Here is a 20,117-nt window from a genome sequence, read left to right as displayed (position 1 = left end):
TCCTGTGCATCGGCAGAAGAACGCTCAACCAGTGCGCCACCAGGGAAGCCCCTGTATTGTTTTTTAAAAACTAAAAGTATATACAAGAAACTTTGCTTTTCATCTTTTTTTGTGTGTGTGTGGTACGCGGGCCTCTTACTGTTGTAGCCCCTCCCATTGCGGAGCACAAGCTCCGGACGTGCAGGCTCAGCGGCCATGGCTCACGGGCCTAGATGCTCCGCGGCATGTGGGATACTCCCGGATCAGGGCACGAACCTGTGTCTTCTGCATCGGCAGGCGGACTCTCAACCACTGCGCCACCAGAAACACAGAATTTTAGTTCTGCTCCCCCCGCCCCCATCATAATGTTCTAATTTATTTCAATGAGATACAGTTTTTTCCTGGTCATTAGGAAGCTTATTTAATATTTACATTCAATCTTAATGTAAGAATAATGGTCAAAGAAAATAGGTCAAATAAACACCAAATTAGGGGATGTTTGTGTGATTGTGGTGAGTGCTGATTGGATGACTGGATTTCTTTTTTTTGATATATTCTTTACTTTAATACTATTAATTTGCATTTATTCTTTTGGGGAGGCTATAGAATGGCTTTATTTTCTCAGACTTGTAGAGTTTTATTTCCTAAAATTAATCAGTCCATATCAAATAAGTACTAACAATGTCATAGAACTTTATTGGTCACTGCGGGGGAAGAGAAGAAGTAGTGAGCCCTTGTACTTAAAGATCATCTCACATCTATCCCCACTGAATTTTACATTTGTTCTTGTTATTTAATATAAGAAAAAATATCCTATAAGGCATTATAAACTTAGGTTTTTCCTCAAAGAGACTTGCCACACACTATGCAGCTGCTTTTGGGCTCCACTGGTTGGTTTGTTTCTTGGGGTTTTAGATGGGATATTTTAAAATTAAAAATGTTCAAAAATTACGACATCTGAGATTCATTAAAAATATTTTCTCTATTGATAATAATTGATCTGGAAAACAACATTAATTACTATTCCACAGCTCCTGGTTTGTATAACAATTAATTGAACATATTTGTTTTTTTAGTTAAGTAGTATAAAATATACAGCTATGATAATTAGAGATATTTGTTAAATGCTGTATGAATGACTGGGATCATAAGTGTTATGGGAATTTAGCAAAGCAGCAAGAGGTAGTTACATATAACTTTTAGTATGTGATTAATATTGTATCTGGGAGGATAGTTTACCAAATTTGCTTTGGGGAGTCTGTTAAAAGTATCAGTAGAAATAAGGACATATTTATCTCCCATCATTTATCTGGCCTTCCCAGTGCTACTTAGGAGAATTGTTAAGCATAATTAAACAGGTATGTCCTTGCTACTTATCTTGGTACATGCTACATAGAGTTGCCCATGTGAGAAGCATTCCATTACAAATGTGGGAGCCTGCAGTTCAGAGTACAGTTGGCCCTCCATATCCCTGGGGTCTGCATCCAAGGATTCAATCAACCATCAATCGAAAATATTTGAAAAAAAATTCCAGAAAGTTCCAAAAAGCAAAACTTGAATTTGCCATGCTGGCGACTATTTACTTAGCATTTATGTTGTATTAGGTATTATAAGTAATCTAGAGATGATTTAAAGTATACTTGAGGATGCACGTAGGTTGTATGCAAATACTACACTACTTTATACAAGGGATTTAAACATTTGTGGATTTTGGTATCTGTGGGAGTCCTGGAACCAATCTCCTGTGGATATGGAGGGAGGACTGTATCTGCCCTTGTAACTTCGTAGTGGGTATTGGTGGTTGGGTGAGGCTGGCAGTGATGGTCCTATTGAAACTTCTTTGTTTTGCTAACTGCTAATAACATGTGACCTTTCCATGGACCTCTGTTTCAGGACAGTTTCCTGAGCTCCCAAGAAGAATTTTGTATATTCCACACAATTTATAAATATTTTAGGTTAGCATCCAAGTAGGCACTTCAAATTTGAAGCTTTATCTGGGGCTTTTGGTGAAATGACCCTATACTCAAACTTATTTTATATATGTAGATTTAATTTGTCAAGAAATTCCTTGTGAGTAGCTCCTTCTCAGTTCACCTAAGGACTCTTTTCTGCACAGTGAGTGTTTCAAGATTAGAAGCTATTATACCCCAACTCCCTCTTAGGACACTAGTGACTGAATATTCTCCCCTAACTCCTTAATAGGAAAATTTTAGGGTTATTCTTGGGTATATTTAACCATATTTTCCTACTCAGGCAGTTTAAATAGGATTTAAACCACATAGTAATCCTTAATAAGGCATTGGTTATTGAAAAATCTTGGTCAGCGTTTGAGTGAGCAAGCTGTTCACCAAACTGTGATTTCAAGCCTTCTGCAGCTGAACTTTTCCAGCCTGAACCACCACCTGTATGTAAACTTGGAAGGACTCAAAGAATTAAAGCAATTTATTGCCCTCAAGTCATTTATTGCCAATCGCACCACCTGCCTCAAACAAACAACCATATCAGCCACTATCTTTCCATCATTACTTCCCGTCTTGGTAAGATGTTATCTAAGAGAGTAGTAGGCTGTGTTACACACAAGAACAACCGAGTTAATAATTATTTCACCAAATGATTAGTATATCTGTAAAAATAACTTTGTGTAAAGGAGACTTACTTTAAAAGTCTACATCAAAATTACAGAGTAGATTGTTTTTTATATTTAGTAAATGATGGATTAAAAAGAAAACTGGTTCTGCTTAAATAATAATGCTTTATTGGTTGTCTCAAAGTCGCCAGTACTATTAACAGTTTAATACAAATTCATTAAATGTGTTTTATAACAATTTAGAGTAAATAGTTATAATAACAAATTAACACTTTCCTAGGATTTGAGGAAATTTTAGTGAGCTTCAAACTCTGAAAAGATTTTTCCTGAAAAGTTGGGGGATGTTTCCTAAATCATAAAAAGTTGTGATAAAAAGGCTAATATTGGTATGAGAGATAGAGTAAAAGGAAAACTGTAAAAACCAAGTAAGAATTGTCCTGTGGGTTATTTAAAAAAGACTAAGTTAAGATCAATATATTCTTTTGTTATGTAATATATGTTTTAAGATTCTGTCAGGATTGGTGATAAACCTGCCAAGTGTGAAATAATAGTAAAGTGTGTACCAGGAAGTGTATTGCAACATTGTTAATAATGACAAAAGGTTGGAAACAATCTGAATACCTTTCTCTGGGACCAGTTTAATAAATTATGTGTCCATATAAAAAGGAATGTAGTGCATCTGTTGAAAGGATGAGATGTTCTGTTTACAAGGTTATGGAATGAGCTCCAAGATTTGTTAAGTAAAAAAGCAAGCTGCCCAGGTGTGTATCTTTCCTACCATTTGTATAGGTAGAATAAAACAATGTATAAATATGTGTTTGTATATGCAAAATTATTTAGGGAAGGACACAAAAAGCTGGTGGTAACAGCAGTCTTCTAGCAGGGAAGGGGAGGGTGGAGTATGGGAAGGACTTCACTTTTTATTGTGCATCTTTCTGTGCCTTTTGTGTCATATGCAGATGTTGCCTACAAAAAATAAATAGTAAAAAATATTCACCTGTTGCCTTGATGGTATCAAGTGAAGGAGGTATTGCTTAACACTACCACTTCCGTCCTTCCTGTGTCTTGTCATCTACCTGTTATCTTGTTGGACTATAGGCCACCAACACCAAGTCTTTTTTTTTTTTTTTTTTTTTTAAATTTACGCGACATACACTGGTCTTTAAGCAAGGAATTCTTTGCTCTGTACAGTGCAAAACACAGTGTAAATAAGTATTTGCTTTTTTGAAGATTTTTTTGCAGGACCTAATTTTCTGGCATTTTTGTGAATTCATGATGATGATGGTAAAAGTAAGTAAAATACATTTGTCAAATAGCCTTGTGATCAAGTTAAACTAGTCATCCTCAGGAGATATCGTTTTGATTGGGTTGTTTTTTTTTTAAATGTCCCACAAAGATGTTGTTAAACCTTTTATTTGTTCAGATATATTCCTAGTTTGTTGTTTATTTTAAAACTTTTGTTAGTATTGTGTAGAAGTTTAATCATAATCAAATTGATTTGTGTCTTTTCCCCATGCTTTTTAAACTTAGAAATTAGAAATATTATCTGGTCACTTAATATTCAGTCTCCTTTGTACCTAATTTTTAGAATTCAACTTCACATTTTGTTTCATAGAGTGGAAGTTTCACCATGGGTTTATGCTATGATTCTCAGCTTTAGAGGTTCCTTGACCCAGTGTATTACTTTTGCCAGAGATGAGCAGATTCAAGGAATCGGTCACTAACCAAACTCATGAGACTGATTTTAAATTTTAAAATTATTCTCCAGGATAACCAATATTTGAGGGATTTACTTGGGAGATATCCTGGTTGATAAGTCCATGTAAGAATAATAATTTTAGGTCACAAAGTTGCTTGACACACTCTTAGCACAATGAGAATTATATGAATATTTATATCAAGTTAGGGTAATTGGATAGATTTTTCTATTTTAAAGATTTTTTTAAGATAAATATCATGGAAAATTAATTAGATTGCTACATATTCCACATAGTGCCAGAAACAGAATAACAAACTAATTGTTCCCTGTACTTTGTTCGCTTTTTTTCTCTTTTAAAAAGGGATATGGGACTTCCCTTTTGGCGCAGTGGTTAAGAATCTGCCTGCCAATTCAGGGGACACAGGTTCGAGCCCTGGTCTGGGAAGATCCCACATTCCGCGGAGCAACTAAGCCTGTGCACCACAACTACTGAGCCTGCGCTCCAGAGCCCACGAGCCACAATTACAGAGCCCGCGTGCCACAACTGCTGAAGCCCGTGCACCTAGAGTCCATGCTCCGTGACAAGAGAAGCCACTGCAATGAGAAGCTTGCGCACCCCAACGAAGAGTAGCCCCCGCTCTCCGTAACTAGAGACAAGCCCGCATGCAGCAATGAAGACCCAACCCAGCCAAAAAAATAATAATAATAAAATAAAATAAAAGGGGATATGTCTTCCTATCTTCCAGAAACCTGAACTCTCCAATTTCCAGATCCTGTTAGGAATAACCATTCAAGTAGGGAAAGGAGAGTGGATAGACAAACTATTGTAAAGCTTGTAAAGAATAAGTATTCATGGCAAATACTTGGGTTGCCTTATTGACATTTTAGCAGGAGATCGTTAATTCACTTTGGAAGGCGATATATTACTTGTCATATTTATTGTCAGGTTCATTTTTCCCAATCTTGTATTTCAGGGAGGAAATAATGCTGGCCATACAGTTGTTGTAGATTCTGTGGAGTATGATTTTCATCTTTTACCTAGTGGAATAATTAATCCTAATGTTACGGCATTCATTGGTAAGTATGTGAACTGAACTTAGGGACGTTTTTCCCCCAATTGATAATAGTGTTTATTTTTCATGATCTAAACTTATTTAATCTCTAATCAAATGATTCATTGATTGCTTATTAATCTTGACAGTGGTACCTTCTGGAATATACCTAACTTTGGCTGTTTTATAACTCTTTTAGATCATTTAGCACTAATAACTTTTTTGGAATGATTACTTTGCATTTATTTCTGATCATTGGTAATCTTAATTGTATAACAAAGTGTTAGATCATCAAATCAGTTCTCCAAACACTATGAAGCATAGTAAGAAATACAAGAGGTCTGTGTTTGATGGATTGGTTCTGAACACTTACAACATAAAATGCAATCTGATATTTTCTCTTCTAGTCTTTTATTTTAAAAAATGCTCATCACAGGCCAATAAATTGATTTTATGGCCACTAATAGGTTTTGAGTCCCCAGTTTGAAAGACTGATCTGGTTCAGTTTGCCTAACACTATACAACTAGTTTCTTTCAAAATAATAGTTTCACTTTGTTTCAAAGAAATTTCAAATTATATTGAGTGTAGTTTTAGTGTTTTATATTCTGTGTATTATGTTCTATTATGTATTTACCTTATACTACCGTTTAAAACTTGGAATCATTTCTCTGGTAACTCCCTGATAAATTAGAATGTCCTACTAATCAAAGTGCCTCAGTCTTCTACTATTCTAGATAAAGGGTTATTGAAGATGTATGTCTATATTATAAATATAGATGTTTAAATTTAGGATTTGCTTATTTGTGTTTTTTTTTTTATTTTTAGGAAATGGTGTGGTAATTCATCTACCTGGATTGTTTGAAGAAGCAGAAAAAAATGTTCAAAAAGGAAAAGGTATGAAAGAATGAGTCTGCTTGTCTGGCAGGCAATTATTATTATTTTTTTTAATAAAGTATTATTGGGCTCTCATTCCAGAAAAACTTAACATTTTTGTCTTCTACTTTAAAATTGCAGATTATTGTAGGACAAAATTTTTAATGTCAGTTATTAAATTTTATTCATTATAATCAGTGTTCTAACAAAAGACAAACATAACAAGGTCATTGAGTAAGTCCTGATTTTTTACACATTGGTCATCTGCAAACTTTAGGTAGCTAGAATTACTATATGCTGGTGGCAAAACTCTAGGAAATTCACGAGTTCATTTTGTCATTTGTGCTTGTTAGCATCTACTTCTACACAAGCCAAAAATTAGCTTAAGGCAGTCAGAAAGCCACTGTAGCCCATTTTGTACACTTTTAGTCTCATTTCCTAGAGGATCTGGAACTCCCTTGGTTACTGCAACCCAGGGACAAAAGAGGTTTTTTAGGTCCCTGCCTCCAAATGAGGGAAATCCTTCTTCTATGCAATGTATCCACTTCCATCTTTAAAAAAAAAAAAAAAAGACTTGATTTCCTCCCTTTTCTAATCTCTTCTGGATTTTTGGAAGTCGGTTTACATTCAGTTAGGCTGCCTTGCTAGGGTTTGAGGGGAATGTGGCAATGCAGATGATACACAATTGAGGAAAATCATTAGTGTAGTTCTCCCTTAGCTCATATTTAAAGAACTAAATTCTGTTACATCGTTAAAGTTTATTTTTCACGTTTAAAAGTAGCAATACATCCTCAAGTGTTCCTAACAACTAAATCTGATTTCACAGAATCCTGTCTTGCTATTATCTCTGTTGTCTTTCATGCATTTTTACCTGTGTGTTGTGTCTGCCTTTTTAATTGGTCACCTTGAGGTTCCCTTGCTGCTCTCTGCTGTCCTTCATCCCCTTTACAATTTTGCCCTATTCTTTTTCCTCTGGCCTATCTAATCCAGCTGAATCTACTTTATTGAGTTTCTTTGTAATATTTTGTTATAATATTCTGTAAGCAAACTTTAAAATACGTGTTACATGTCAAAAACAGCTATAGAGGGGGAGGCTTAATAACTTCTTTAATCTATAAGGAATATTTGTAAAACAAATCTTTGGATATTATCAAAATTAACAACTAATTTTTAATATTCAAATACTAATTTTGAAAATAGGGCTCGGTGGCTTATCCTTAGAATGCATATAGCCTACTAAGTTACTCTCTTTAAAGAAGACTATTTAGATTCATTTATTTATTCATTCAACAATCATTTTTCTTGAACATTTATTGGATGACAGACCCCATACTATGAAAATTCATGGCCCCTACTCTCAGGCATTCACACTTAAATGGGGAGACACATATATCTTCTTATAATTCAGTGTGATAAGTACAGTAATTGATAGTACTTCGGAGGAATTAGAACATTTTATTATTTTGTTTAATCACACTTTTTAGAATTGTCTTTTGGGAAAGGGTGCCATACCCCAAATTAACTCCCTTTTCTCAAAATTCTCCGCTTGCTTTGAACTTCACCCCCACTCTCCCACATCCCACCCCCCTGCCCCAACAAAATGATATTTCCTACCATTTCTGTTTTGGATTCCTAAAAGTATTTTATGTGGCTATGGCTGGCTTGAGTTTGGAGCTTTTTAGAGCAAAACATTTAGAAAGAATTTGTGAATGACTTTGTATAATGAATGACAGGTGAGAAAGTTCTTGTTAAACATATTTCCTATGCAGAAGAAAAGATGCTAAAATGACTCCTTAGGTGAAAAACACTTTTAAACAGTGTATTTCTAAGGAAATTAGGATTTTAAAATTATTATACAAAATGTTCAATTAAATGTATCTTTTTTATCCCTTCCCTCTAGGTCTGGAAGGCTGGGAAAAAAGGCTTATCATATCTGACAGAGCTCATATTGGTAAGGGGGATGTAATTCATTTATTTATAACTATCTTTTTATCAGAAACATCACATGAAAGCATTTAGTAGCCAATTTGTCTTTAATTTTACTGAACACTAAGTAGGATGAATTGTAATAATTGGGTTCAGATACATGGAATCTTATTCATTTTTTTCTTTTGTTTTTAATAAGGGCTAGGTTAAAATTTACCTATTTCTGAAGAATTAGCTAATCAGATGAATAATTTAAGCAGTATTTCATGAGACATCGCTACTTCTATTAAAAAATAAGCCACATTAAAATACAAAGAGCTTTTATTTGCACATATCAATACTCATGTAAAAGTAGGTCTCCCATCGGGCAAGTCTTTAGAGTGATTCATTGTACCTAAAATGTAATAATACTGCTTTTTAAATGATGCAGATTTTATTCAGACTAGCCTTCTCCTCCATTGGTTACAACAAACTGGATTCTAAAATTAATTTCAACCATTACCAGTATATTTGAAGTTTGTTTCCCTGTTATTAGCCTATCTCTGAAGTGATAGCATTTTAAATTACCAGTGACATGATTAAGAGGCAATAGCCAGGAAAGAGAAAGAACTATAAACCATGTAAGAACTTCTGTGATTGATTAGAACTCTTAAATTGTATTTAAATATGTATGTCTTCTGAGGCAGTAGCTTCTGTAGTTTTAGCATTGACCTCCATTTAAGAGGCAACCCCATCAAACTTTTCTTAAGAGTATTTATCAGCCAAGTGACAGTACCTCCAAATAACAATCACAGATCTGAATACTATGCATAGTCTTAGGAAATCAGTAAAATAACTTATTTGAAGTAAACTGTAGTGGATTGACATACAGCTTTTATGTGAAAACTACCTTTTCATTTCATAGTTTGCCATAGGCTTCTTAATCTATAAAATCTGAAAAGAACAATTTGTGATTACCACTGCAAAACACTTTTATATTAGTTCATATTATCATATATGTTGTCCATGAGTAGATTGGTATTCCCATACTGAAGACTTTGCTAGTTGTTAGTGTGACTAGATAAAATGTAAAGAATACATACTTCTGTATTTTCCATAAAACAAAGTAGGCTGTGAGTCATTTGTATTTCACCTATTTAAACTATGAAAATATTAACTATCAATTATACTTGTGTTTAAACTGAACCCTTTCTTTGAAGAGCTCATAGTTTTTTATTTTTTAGCAAAACTGAAATTTATATTTCCAGAGTAATAGCGTAGATGCATACCTAGACAAAAAAAGAAAGTAGGAAGCTTTGCAGTCCCAAATAATAACATGTAATTTGGATGAGGACAAAAAGGTTTCATTTTGCTTTTATGAGGAAGGAGGTTATAAATCTGTCAGGTTTGTTGGCCATTTTAAGCTTCTGATTAAAAAAGAGAATCATACTCAGCCTGTCACCTATATAGTTTAAAATATTTTTTGTTTATTACCTTAGTACTTTTAAACTTTTACATATCATCACTATAGGGCTGTAATATAGGAAGCAATATTGTATTATTTTTCTTACTGACAGTCTCTTAGGTATATAATGAAAATTATATTTTTGTGCATTACTTTTGTAGTGTTTTTTATCTGCTTACACTCACTAATCATTAACCTTATATGTACTTTATTTTGTTAACATGAGTCATCTTTAACTTTCTAGTTTTTATGTATAGCCTTTTGGTATTCATTGCCTCTGTCTTGTGAATAAATGATGAAAGCCACTACTTACCTTCAGAACTTTGTAATGGTCCTCTGTCATCTACTATGTGAAATTCAATATCAGAATACCACAATTTAGGATTGCAAAATAGGATAATACCTAGTATGTACTCTTTGAGTAACTTATAACATTAATGCACATAAGCAGGTAAGTAGTTTGGCTATGTGTAGATATAAGTATATGCTGATGATATCAATCTGTTGAAAAGAACATGGTGTTAAGAGAGATACCTGTGTTCCTGTCTGGATTCTCCACCTTTTTTCATTATAAATGCTTTGGGTTGTCACTTGACAGTTTGCATTCTTGAACGTAGCACAAAGAAAATACTAATACAAAGGGGTCAAAGGACCAGAGTAATAGGAAAGTAATGTGGTTTAAATTATAACAAATGTGAATTAATTTTTAAATTTATTATATTTATTTAATAATGGTTTTTCCTTTTCCATAAATTTATATTCTTAAAGGAAAGTATTTCTGTTAGAGGAGAACTGAGCCCAGAGAGGATAGCTCTGACTAAAATTTAGATATTAGTAGTAATATGTATAGTAATATATGTATTCTTTAAAACATGTATTATTAAAATGTCTATAAGAAACATGTATTTTTAGTACAGTCAATTCTGAAATGGTGAAAAGAAGTAAATAATGTTATCAAAAAATCAAATCAAACTAACTAGAGAATTGCTGAGAATCATTGCGATGTAACCACTTCACATGTTTGCTTCAGGGACTGTCTTACCATAGGACTGAAAGGACAGTTCTCTAAGTGCCATGGTAATTATGGCATTAGAACTCTCATTTCAGTACTAAGCACAAAACCTAGTCTGGTACATAGATGCTTAAAAATATTAATTCTTTCCAAGGATTTTAAAAATTTCTCATAAAATCCTGAGATTGTCAGTACAAAGTATGATGGGTGATATGGAGTATAGTATAATAGAATTACAGGGTTTAGAATTTTAGGAATCTGGATCCAAATGTTGTTTTTGTGTCCTCTGGCAAGTTATTTATCTTCCAGGCATTAGTCCCCCCGTCGGTAACAACGTCTCACACAAGGCTGTGCCCATGTGGGAAAGAGTTTTAGCTGTTTTATTCATAAATATGCCCAGCACCTAACTTAGGTGCCCTACCCAGCTTGGCCAAGATGTACTACTTTTTCATCTGGAGGCATACTGGCCTGTAGTTTTCTTTAGTTTTAGTGCCTTCATTTTTCTGAAAGAGTACATGTAGGGTTGGTATTATTTCCTTTTAAATGCTGGCTAGAATCTTTGAGGGGATGTTTTTAGTTATAAATTCCACTTCTTTAACAGATATGGAGAGATTCTGGTTTTTCTGTTTCTTTTTGTGTCAGTTTTGGTAATTTATGTTTTTTCAAGGACTGTATTCATTTCATCCAACTTGTCAAATTATTGGCATAAGGTTTTTAATGTTTGTATATTATCCTTTTAATTTCTATAGAGTTTGCAGTGTTGTCCTTTTATTCCTGGTATTGGTAATTTGTATCTTCTCTCATTTTCTCTTGATCAGTCTAACTAGAGCTTTCTCCATTTTATTGATTTTGAGTTTTTTCCCCAAAGAATAAGCACTTGATTATGTTTATTTTCAATTTCATTGGTTTCAGCTCTTTATTAGTCCATTCTTTCTACTTTCTTTGGGTTTAATATGCTCTCTTTTTTTTTTTTTAGCCTCTTTAGAAGCTTAGTAGATTATTTACTTTAGACTTTTTTAATATAAGCATTTAAGGTTATACATGTCTCTATAACACTATTTTAATTGCATTTCCAAACACTGACATTTTGTATGTTTATTTCCATTCAGTTGAAAATACTTTGTAATTTTTTTGTGATTTCCATTTAATCCATGAGTTAAATATGATGTTTTGTGATTTCTGTTTAATCCTTGAGTTAAATATGATGTTTATGTTTCTAAATATTGGAAGATTTTCCCGATTTCTCTCTATTATTTATTTCTAATTTAATTTTGTTGTAGACAGAATATACTGTGTACAATCTTAGCCTTTTAAAATTTGTTGAGATTTGTTTTATGACCTATTACGTGGCCTGTTTTGATTAATGTTCTACATGCATTTAGAATATGTGCTCTATTCGTGTTGAGTAGTGTTATTTAAATGTCAATTAAATCAAATTGGAAGATAACATTGTTCAGATCTTCTGTATCCTAAGTGATTTTCTATTTACTTGCTCTGTCAGCTACTGAGAGAGGCATGTTAAAAACCTCCAACAATAATTGTGGATTTGTCTATTAATTTCTTTTCAACTCTAAGTTTTTGCTTTGTGTGCTTTGAAGCTGTTAGGTGCATGTATATTTAAAATTATGTTTTTGATGAAGTAGCTCTTTCATCATTATGAAATGTCCTCTTTATTTATGGTGATATTTCTTATTCTGAAGTCTACTTTGACATTAATATAGCCACTAGAGCTTTCTTAAGATTAGTGTATCTTTTTTCCATCCTCTAATAATCTTTAATCTATTTATATCTTTACATTTTTGGCTCATTTATTGTCGACAAGATGCATTTGGGCCTTGCTTTTTATTCATTGTGACAATGTGCCTTTTAATTGGAATGTTTTGCCCATTTACTTCTAGTACAGTTAATTAGCAGTATGGTTGAAATTATCTGCCCATTGTTTTCTATTTGTTTTTTGTCTTTTTTTTCTTCTTTCCTGATTTCTTTGGGATTTGATATTTTAAATATTATCTCCACTATTAGCTTATGAGCTATACCTCTTGTTTTATGAATTTTGGAAGTTGCTCTAGGGTTTATAGTCTGCATCTTTAAATTTCTCATGATCTACCTTAAAATAATGTAACATTTAACCTAAGGTCCTTACAACAAAATGCTTGCATTTCCTTGTAAAGTCCTTTGTGTTATTATTGTCATACATTTCATGTCTATACTGTTATAAACTCCACAATACATTGTTAATATTTTTGCTTTAAACAATCAATTTTCCTTTAAAGAAATTTAAAAATGACTAAGTTGTTGGCCAGTTCTTTACATTAGCATACTTAAGCAAGTATGCAAAGAACTATCTATTACATCATAATTGTGCCCCTTCCCATTGAATCTCATAACAAAATTTTAATATAAGAGATGTTTATTGTGGAAAAGAGACCTGAGAAATGACTGAGAGTTTAAAATTTTTTCAAGCATTTGAAATCCAAGGTTTGCTGGGTGTCTGTCCTTTGATTCAACAGCTATCGGAAGCCTACTCTATGTCAGGTGTGGTGTTGGGCACTGAGGATTCAGCAGTAGAAAAGATAAAAGTCCCTTAATGGAGCTATAGTAGGGAACACAGGTATGTAATGTACCATGGTATATAGTGATACGTTCTGAGGAGAAAAAGTAAATCAGAGAAAGGAGACCGGTAGTGTCAGGCATTTGGAGGAGGTGGGTGGGGAACTATAATTTTAGATAAAGTGGCCAGGGAGGTTTCACTGAGAAGATGACATTTGAGTAAAAACCTGAAGGAGATGCAAGATGAATAAGGTCTAGAGATATGCTGTACAATCTTGAGGTTATAGATTACAATACTGTATTGTGACTTAAAGTGGTAATATTAAAAGGAAAAAAAAAAACTTAAAAAAAAAGAAAAAAGACCTGAGAAGGTGTGAGAAGCAAGCAAAGTGGATATTACATGTCCTGAGGCTCACACTGGACACTTTAATGCAGTATAAAAATAGTGTTAATAAAACTAACTATGATAATTAAAAAATAATAAGATGGTGTTAATAAAACTTAATTACTGAAGGTACACAATTATCTTTAATTAAAAAAATTAGACTGAATCCCCAAGGTGGCATTTTGTGTTTTCAGTATCTAGGCTATAGAGAATAGAAGAGATATTCGAGCAACTTTAGACAAAGACTCTTCTTTCAAAAACGGTAGTTGTGGTGGTATTAAGGCTCCATGCCATGATGAAGCTTCATGAAAGTGATGATTCTGATTGTACTCATAGCTTCCTGGAACCTAGAAAAACCTAAGAAAACATTAGCTCTATGGCAAGGTACTTGGCTCACCTGCTTTCCAACAGCTATTTGTGATTTGCCAGTTGCCTCTGTAACTTCTTTGAACATAAATAATAAAACATGCTGAAATGCAAATGCTTTTTCATTCAAAAGAAGTGGTGTACTCCAAGGTCTCAATCTTGTCCTAACTGATTTGCAAAGTCTGAGTTTAGTGAAACAGCTCTTAAGAACTATTCTGGCCTCTCAAACGTAGATGAGAAAGGCTAGGCTGGGCACCAAAATAGGAACATGGTAATGAACTAATCGTTATAGTATATAATAGCGATCTATCGGCCAAGGTTTAGAATCCATGTCATAGAAAAAAGTAAACATTTTAACATACCACATAATATAGAAGGTGCGGCACAAATGGTATACACATATTTTACTCCTTTAATCAGCATGTACCGTATTATACAGAGCCTTCTAGTACCTGAAAAGGGTACTCTGTTAACCAAGGAGGTGAAAGACCTGTACACTGAAAACTATAAGACAGTGATGAAAGATATTGAAAAAGAAACAAATAAATGGAAAGATATTCCATGCTTATGGATTGGAAGAATTAATATTGTTAAAATGTTTGTACCACCCAAAGCACTTACAGATTCAGTGCATTTGGAATTCATTGTGTTCAGTTACATTGGAATTCAGTGCAATTCCAATGGCATTTTCCACAGAAATAGAACAAACAATTGTGAAGTTTGTGTGGAACCACAAAAGACCCAAAATAGCCAAAGCAATCTTGAGAAAGAATAAAGCTGCAGGCATTATGCTTCCTGATTTCAAATTATATTACAAAGCTATAGTAATTTAAAAAACAGTATGGCTTTGGCATAAAAACAGACACACAGATCAATGGAATGGAATAAGGGGCTCCAAAATAAACCCACACATATGTATTCAATTAATTTACAACAAAGGAGCCAAGAATATACAATGGGGAAGGGACAGTCTTTTCAATAAACGGTGTTGGGAGAATTAGAGTGCTACATGCAAAAGAATGAAACTGGACCACTATCTTAGGCTATACACAAAAACTAACTCAAAATGAGATTAAAAACTTGAACTTAAGACCTGAAACCATAAAACTCCTAGAAGAAAACATAGATGGTAAGCTCCATAACATTGATCTTCGTAATGATTTTTTTTATTTAACGCTGAAAGCAAAGGCAACAAAAGCAAAAATAATCAAATGGGGTTACATCAAACTAAAACCTTTTGTACAGCAAGGGAAACCATCAACAATATGAAAAGGCAAGCTACAGAATGGAGAAATAGTTACAAATCATATAGCTGATAAGGGGTTAATATCTAAAATATATAAAGAACTCATACAACACAATAGAAAAAAAAACCATTTAAAAAAGGACAGAGGAACTGCACATACATTTTCCACAGAAGACATTAAAGATCACCAACAGGTACATGAAGTGTTCAACATCACTAATCATTAGGAAAGTACAAATCAAAATCACAATGTGATAATCACCTCACACTTGTCAGAGTAGGAATGTAAATTCATGGAGTCTCCGGGAAAACAGTACAGAGAGGGAGAGGGAAGGGGAGGAGGGGAGGGAGAGAGAAGAGAGAGAAGGCATAGAGGCATATTCAGACAGGAAAAGCATAGGCCTTGGAGCCAAGGACTTAATGCCTGTATGATGGTATGGGAGGGGAGAAAGGGGGCAGAGCATAGTGTAAGATGAAAGGGCAGACTACAAGGAACCCATGTAAAATAGTTTTGTCTTTTTCTTTTAAGCAATAGAAAGATACTGAGTTTTAAAGACAACAGTGGTGATATATCTGTGTCTTGGAAAGATGACTGTGGCTGCATTGAAACGTAGGAATTAGAGGTGTTCAGGAGTGGAAATTGGTACACTCATTAGGAGGTTACAGCTTTAGTGAGAGATGTTGGAAGCTTGGGACCATTGAGGAAGAGGGAGATAACATAATCCCTAGATTTCTGGAGTCCAGAACTTCAAGAGGATATCTTAGTAAACTGAGCTTTATAGAATTGTAGAGTAGGGTACTCCAGAATTACTCTCTTAAGGATTCATTTTTAAAAATAGAATAGATTGCAATAAATAGGAATGAATGATCAGGCATATTTTCATATTAATATTACCAGTTAGCATTATAATCTTCACTCCCACCATTATTGTTACTTTTTAAAATGTATCCATTCAACTTGTCATAAAGAAATTAGGCTTAAGGAATTTATAACTTCAGTAATTTAAAATGCAATATATGTTGCTTTCCTGTATTACTTTTGTCTCAAAACAACTGATTTTGTTTTTTCCCCCTCAGTATTTGATTTTCATCAAGCGGCTGACGGTATACAGGAACAACAGAGACAAGAACAAGCAGGAAAAAAGTATGTTTGTGTGTGTATGTGTGTGTGTATGTGCAGTTTAAGCATATCTAGTCTTTTTTGTTTAAATTCTAGGCCAGAAGTTTAAGAAAAGTAACTATTAGGATATCCTGTTTAGATTTCAGAGAAAATCAATAAGACTGTGAAAATAAAGGAAATAGCATAAAAATTTCATTCTTTGTGTTGATCTGAACATAAGAACTGCATCTTTCTTTTCTAACTCAGAGCTTGTTTTGATTTATTTTTAAGTTTGGGTACCACAAAAAAGGGCATTGGCCCAGTTTATTCTTCCAAAGCTGCTCGGAGTGGACTCAGGATGTGTGATCTTGTTTCTGACTTTGATGGCTTCTCTGAGAGGTAACTACCTTGTATTTCAAAATGGATTTTTAGGATTTTTAAAACCCAATATGCAAATTGATAAAAATCAGTATTCTAGTTGAGTAGTGGTAGTTGGCTTTTTTGTTTCATTTGAAATATTAAAGTTATTTTTTATTACTTTTGAATTGGTCCTTAATTTGAAATTAACTTCACAAAAACAACATGATGTTGATATCCTATCAGTAACCCAAAAAGACAAAGCCATAATTATATTTAAGGATTGGAGTTTGGAATGTTTTACTGAGAAATAGAGATGTTTCCACGGGGATGTGGCAGTGCTGTGGTGGGATCACAACAGCCTAGGGTCCTCGGATTTTCAGGTCCAAAGACTCTGTTGTGTCCTCCCACCTGGAAATAATTAGGCTCTCAGGTACTGGTGAACTATTGTGTATCAAGCTCACCTTGAAAAATAGAAATGCCCCATTGACACTTAATCTCTGTAGAAAAATCTCCATGGGAAACCTGATAATCATCCAAAAACTGTATGGTAACTCAGTGATGAGGTGTTAGTTGGTCACATCTGATAACAGATGGCATCAAAGATCACTCGCTGTATCCATTTTCAGTCAGCAGTTTGTCTGTCTGCACTGTTAGGACACCTCCACTGAGAATATTAGAGACAAATTGCCAACGCCTGCCTCTGTCTCTCTTAAAAGCGTCATTTTAGACCATCCTCTTTTGTCTTTCATGCAGTACAATATAGTTAATTCAGATTTAAGTCTTGTGGTTACAGATTTCAGTCATTCCCTGCTCCTCCCACCCCTCACCTTAATTATATTGTTGATATCCCTATCAGTAAAAAATATTTTGAGTGTATCATTTATTCATATGACTGATCTTCTTTATCAGATTCTATTTCTCAGAGTGTAACTTCAGTTTGGGGATTGTTATTAAGGCCACTTATCTCTGGAAACCATTTGAATCAAATGAAATTATTCAGAATATTTTTAAACAGAGCTGAGCTCTTGATTTATCTGTATTTTTCAGGTTCAAAGTTTTGGCTAACCAGTACAAATCTATATACCCCACTTTGGAAATAGACATTGAAGGTGAATTACAAAAACTCAAGGTAATGCTTTCTAACATTTATAATGTCCTTTTTAAAACTAATTTGCCAAATTGGCATCTAGATCTTTCATTCATTCAGTCTTTGTATTAGGAACTGAAAATAAAAGATTGAAGAACATGTGGTTAATAAGTGCCACACAGATATATATAAAGTATTATAGGTAAGAAATGGTGAAGTGAATTTGTATTTTTAAGTCTAAAAGCATATAGCCTAAAAGGATGTGGCATGTTTAAATAACTTTACATGATGTAGCTTAAACAAAATATTGAGTGGGGAGCAGGGAGCAAGAATAAAGTACCTGAAAATAAAGTTAGACAAGTAGGGAGCAAATCATAGGTCTTATGCTGGTCTTATATGCAGTGATAGGGAGTTTAGCTATTGAATAATTTTTGAGCAGAAAAAAAGACTAGCTTTTATTATATAAAAATCACTCACAGGAATTTGGGGGATAGATCAACAAAGGGACAAGTAAGAAATGATAACTTTTAAAACTAACCAGCCCATTTAGGACTGTTACTCCATAGGGTCAATTTCTTTAGCACTGTACTCTTAAGAGACAAGTAAGGTAATTGGCCAAAGATTGGGCCCACAGTTGGTGCCTGAGTTAGTCAGTGGTCAAGTTGCCTATCCTCTCTACCCTTTCATTCTTCCAAAATCTTTGGTGAGTTTCAAGCTGCTTCTCGTGTGTCTGATTGTCACTCTTAAATAAGTATGACATCAATTCCAGAACTGAATAGGAATTTACATACCTGATATGTCATTTTAGAATTGTTGCAGGCCTTAGGTCTAGCCACTCATTGAATTTCTAAAAAAAAATGACCTCCAAGGAACTTTATAAATGTTAGGTATTTGGATTTCAGTGTATGGATTGTTGCTTGGAATAGACAGCCATTTTGTTTTCATTCTGTCATGCAACAAACATTTTAAATTTATTACTAGCAACTTGGAAATATTTACGTGCTAAAGTATGAGTATATCTTTTCAATTCTATTTTATACATGTTCCGAATGAAAGTAAAGTAGGTGAATAATAATGACCAGAGTTAGGTAAGAAGATTCTTAATAGGTGATAAACAATATTCCCCCCTTATCCTTGGTTTCACTTTCCATGGTTTCAGTTTCCCATTGTCGACTGCAAAACAACTCATAAGTTTTAAACTTGAGACTTTCTGAGTAGTGTGATGAAATCTCTTGCTGTTCTGCTCCATCCTGCCTAAGATGTCAGTCATCCCTTTGTCCAGTGCATCCCACCCATTAGTCACTTAGCAGCCACTTATTTTACTTATCAGATTGACTGTCATAGTGTCACAGTGCTTATATTCAAGTGACCCTTATTTTACTCACTAACGGCCCCAAAGCACAAGAGTTGTGATGCTGGCAATTTGGATACACCAAAGAGAAGCCATACAGTGCTTCCTTTAAGTGAAAAGGTGAAAGTTCTCAACTTAATCAGGAAAGAGAAAAAATCATATGCTGAGTTGGTAAGGTCTACAGTAAGAATGAAACTTCTTCTATCCATGAAATTGTGAAGAAGGAAGAAGAAATGTGTGCTAGATTTGCTGTTGAACCTCAAACTGCAAAAGTATAACAGTGCATGATAAGTGCTTAGGATGAAAAAGACATTAAATTTGTACAGTAAGATATTTTGAGGGAGAGAGAGGCCATATTTATATAACTTTTATTACAGTATATTGTCAAAATTGTTCTGTTTTATTATTGGTTCTTGTTGTTAATCTCTTACTGTGCTTAATTTATAAATTAAACATTATCATAGGTATGTATGTATAGGAAAAAACACAGTATGTATACAGTTTGGTACTATCTGCGGTTTCAGGCATCCCCTGGGGGTCTTGGAACATATCCCCCTGGGATAAGGGGGGGACTACTATATGTTGAACCAAGACTTTAAGGAACAAGGGTTGTGATGAATGGTACGGTCATTTCAGGCATTAAAAAAAAGGACTAAAACAGGAAGAAGCATGAGATTGGGGACTAGAGCCAAGGGGGGAATTATATTTTCATCAACAGGTATAACATACTCAGGTGAGTTCATGAGTGGATCTTGGAATATCCATACTAGTCTGGCTAAATATTTAAACATGGTTGAAACTAGATTTTATTGTAGTTATACTATAAGCCTTGGGGAAACTCTTGTTCATATTATATTTTTAATTGAATTCCTAAAATTAAGCAGTATTATTAATACTTTAAACGTGTTTTGAGAAAGTCTTATCATGTTTGTGTGTATGTTAGTATTTGATATTATCTACTAGTAATACTGCTAAGGTATTTTACTATAATGGAATACAATGGGAAAAGAATAAAAGAATATTAGTAGTCAATTATTAATACTTGCATGCTTGGCAGTGTCACTTGTGGCCTTCACCACATTTTGAGAAAAACCTTGATG

At 33.8% G+C, this 20,117-nt stretch overlaps 1 protein-coding gene across 2 annotated transcripts in view; it reads left to right on the top strand.

The window, feature by feature from the left end:
• Window positions 1–20,117, top strand: part of ADSS2 (adenylosuccinate synthase 2) — a 93,195-nt gene that overhangs the window by 8,595 nt on the left and 64,483 nt on the right. The window contains exons 2-7 of one of the 2 annotated variants that reach the window (XM_059068177.2): window positions 5,240–5,342; window positions 6,144–6,212; window positions 8,092–8,142; window positions 16,198–16,264; window positions 16,511–16,618; window positions 17,627–17,708. In XM_059068177.2, coding sequence (XP_058924160.1) covers window positions 5,240–5,342; window positions 6,144–6,212; window positions 8,092–8,142; window positions 16,198–16,264; window positions 16,511–16,618; window positions 17,627–17,708 — 480 coding nt within the window. Of the gene's footprint in view, window positions 1–4,626; window positions 5,343–6,143; window positions 6,213–8,091; window positions 8,143–16,197; window positions 16,265–16,510; window positions 16,619–17,626; window positions 17,709–20,117 lie in introns of both variants that reach the window. The other variant, XM_067030737.1, reaches the window with a different exon arrangement.

This window comes from Kogia breviceps, chromosome 1 (assembly GCF_026419965.1).
Source record: "Kogia breviceps isolate mKogBre1 chromosome 1, mKogBre1 haplotype 1, whole genome shotgun sequence".
Taxonomy (NCBI): Eukaryota; Metazoa; Chordata; class Mammalia; order Artiodactyla; family Physeteridae; genus Kogia; species Kogia breviceps.
This window is presented reverse-complemented; position numbering and strand designations above follow the sequence as displayed.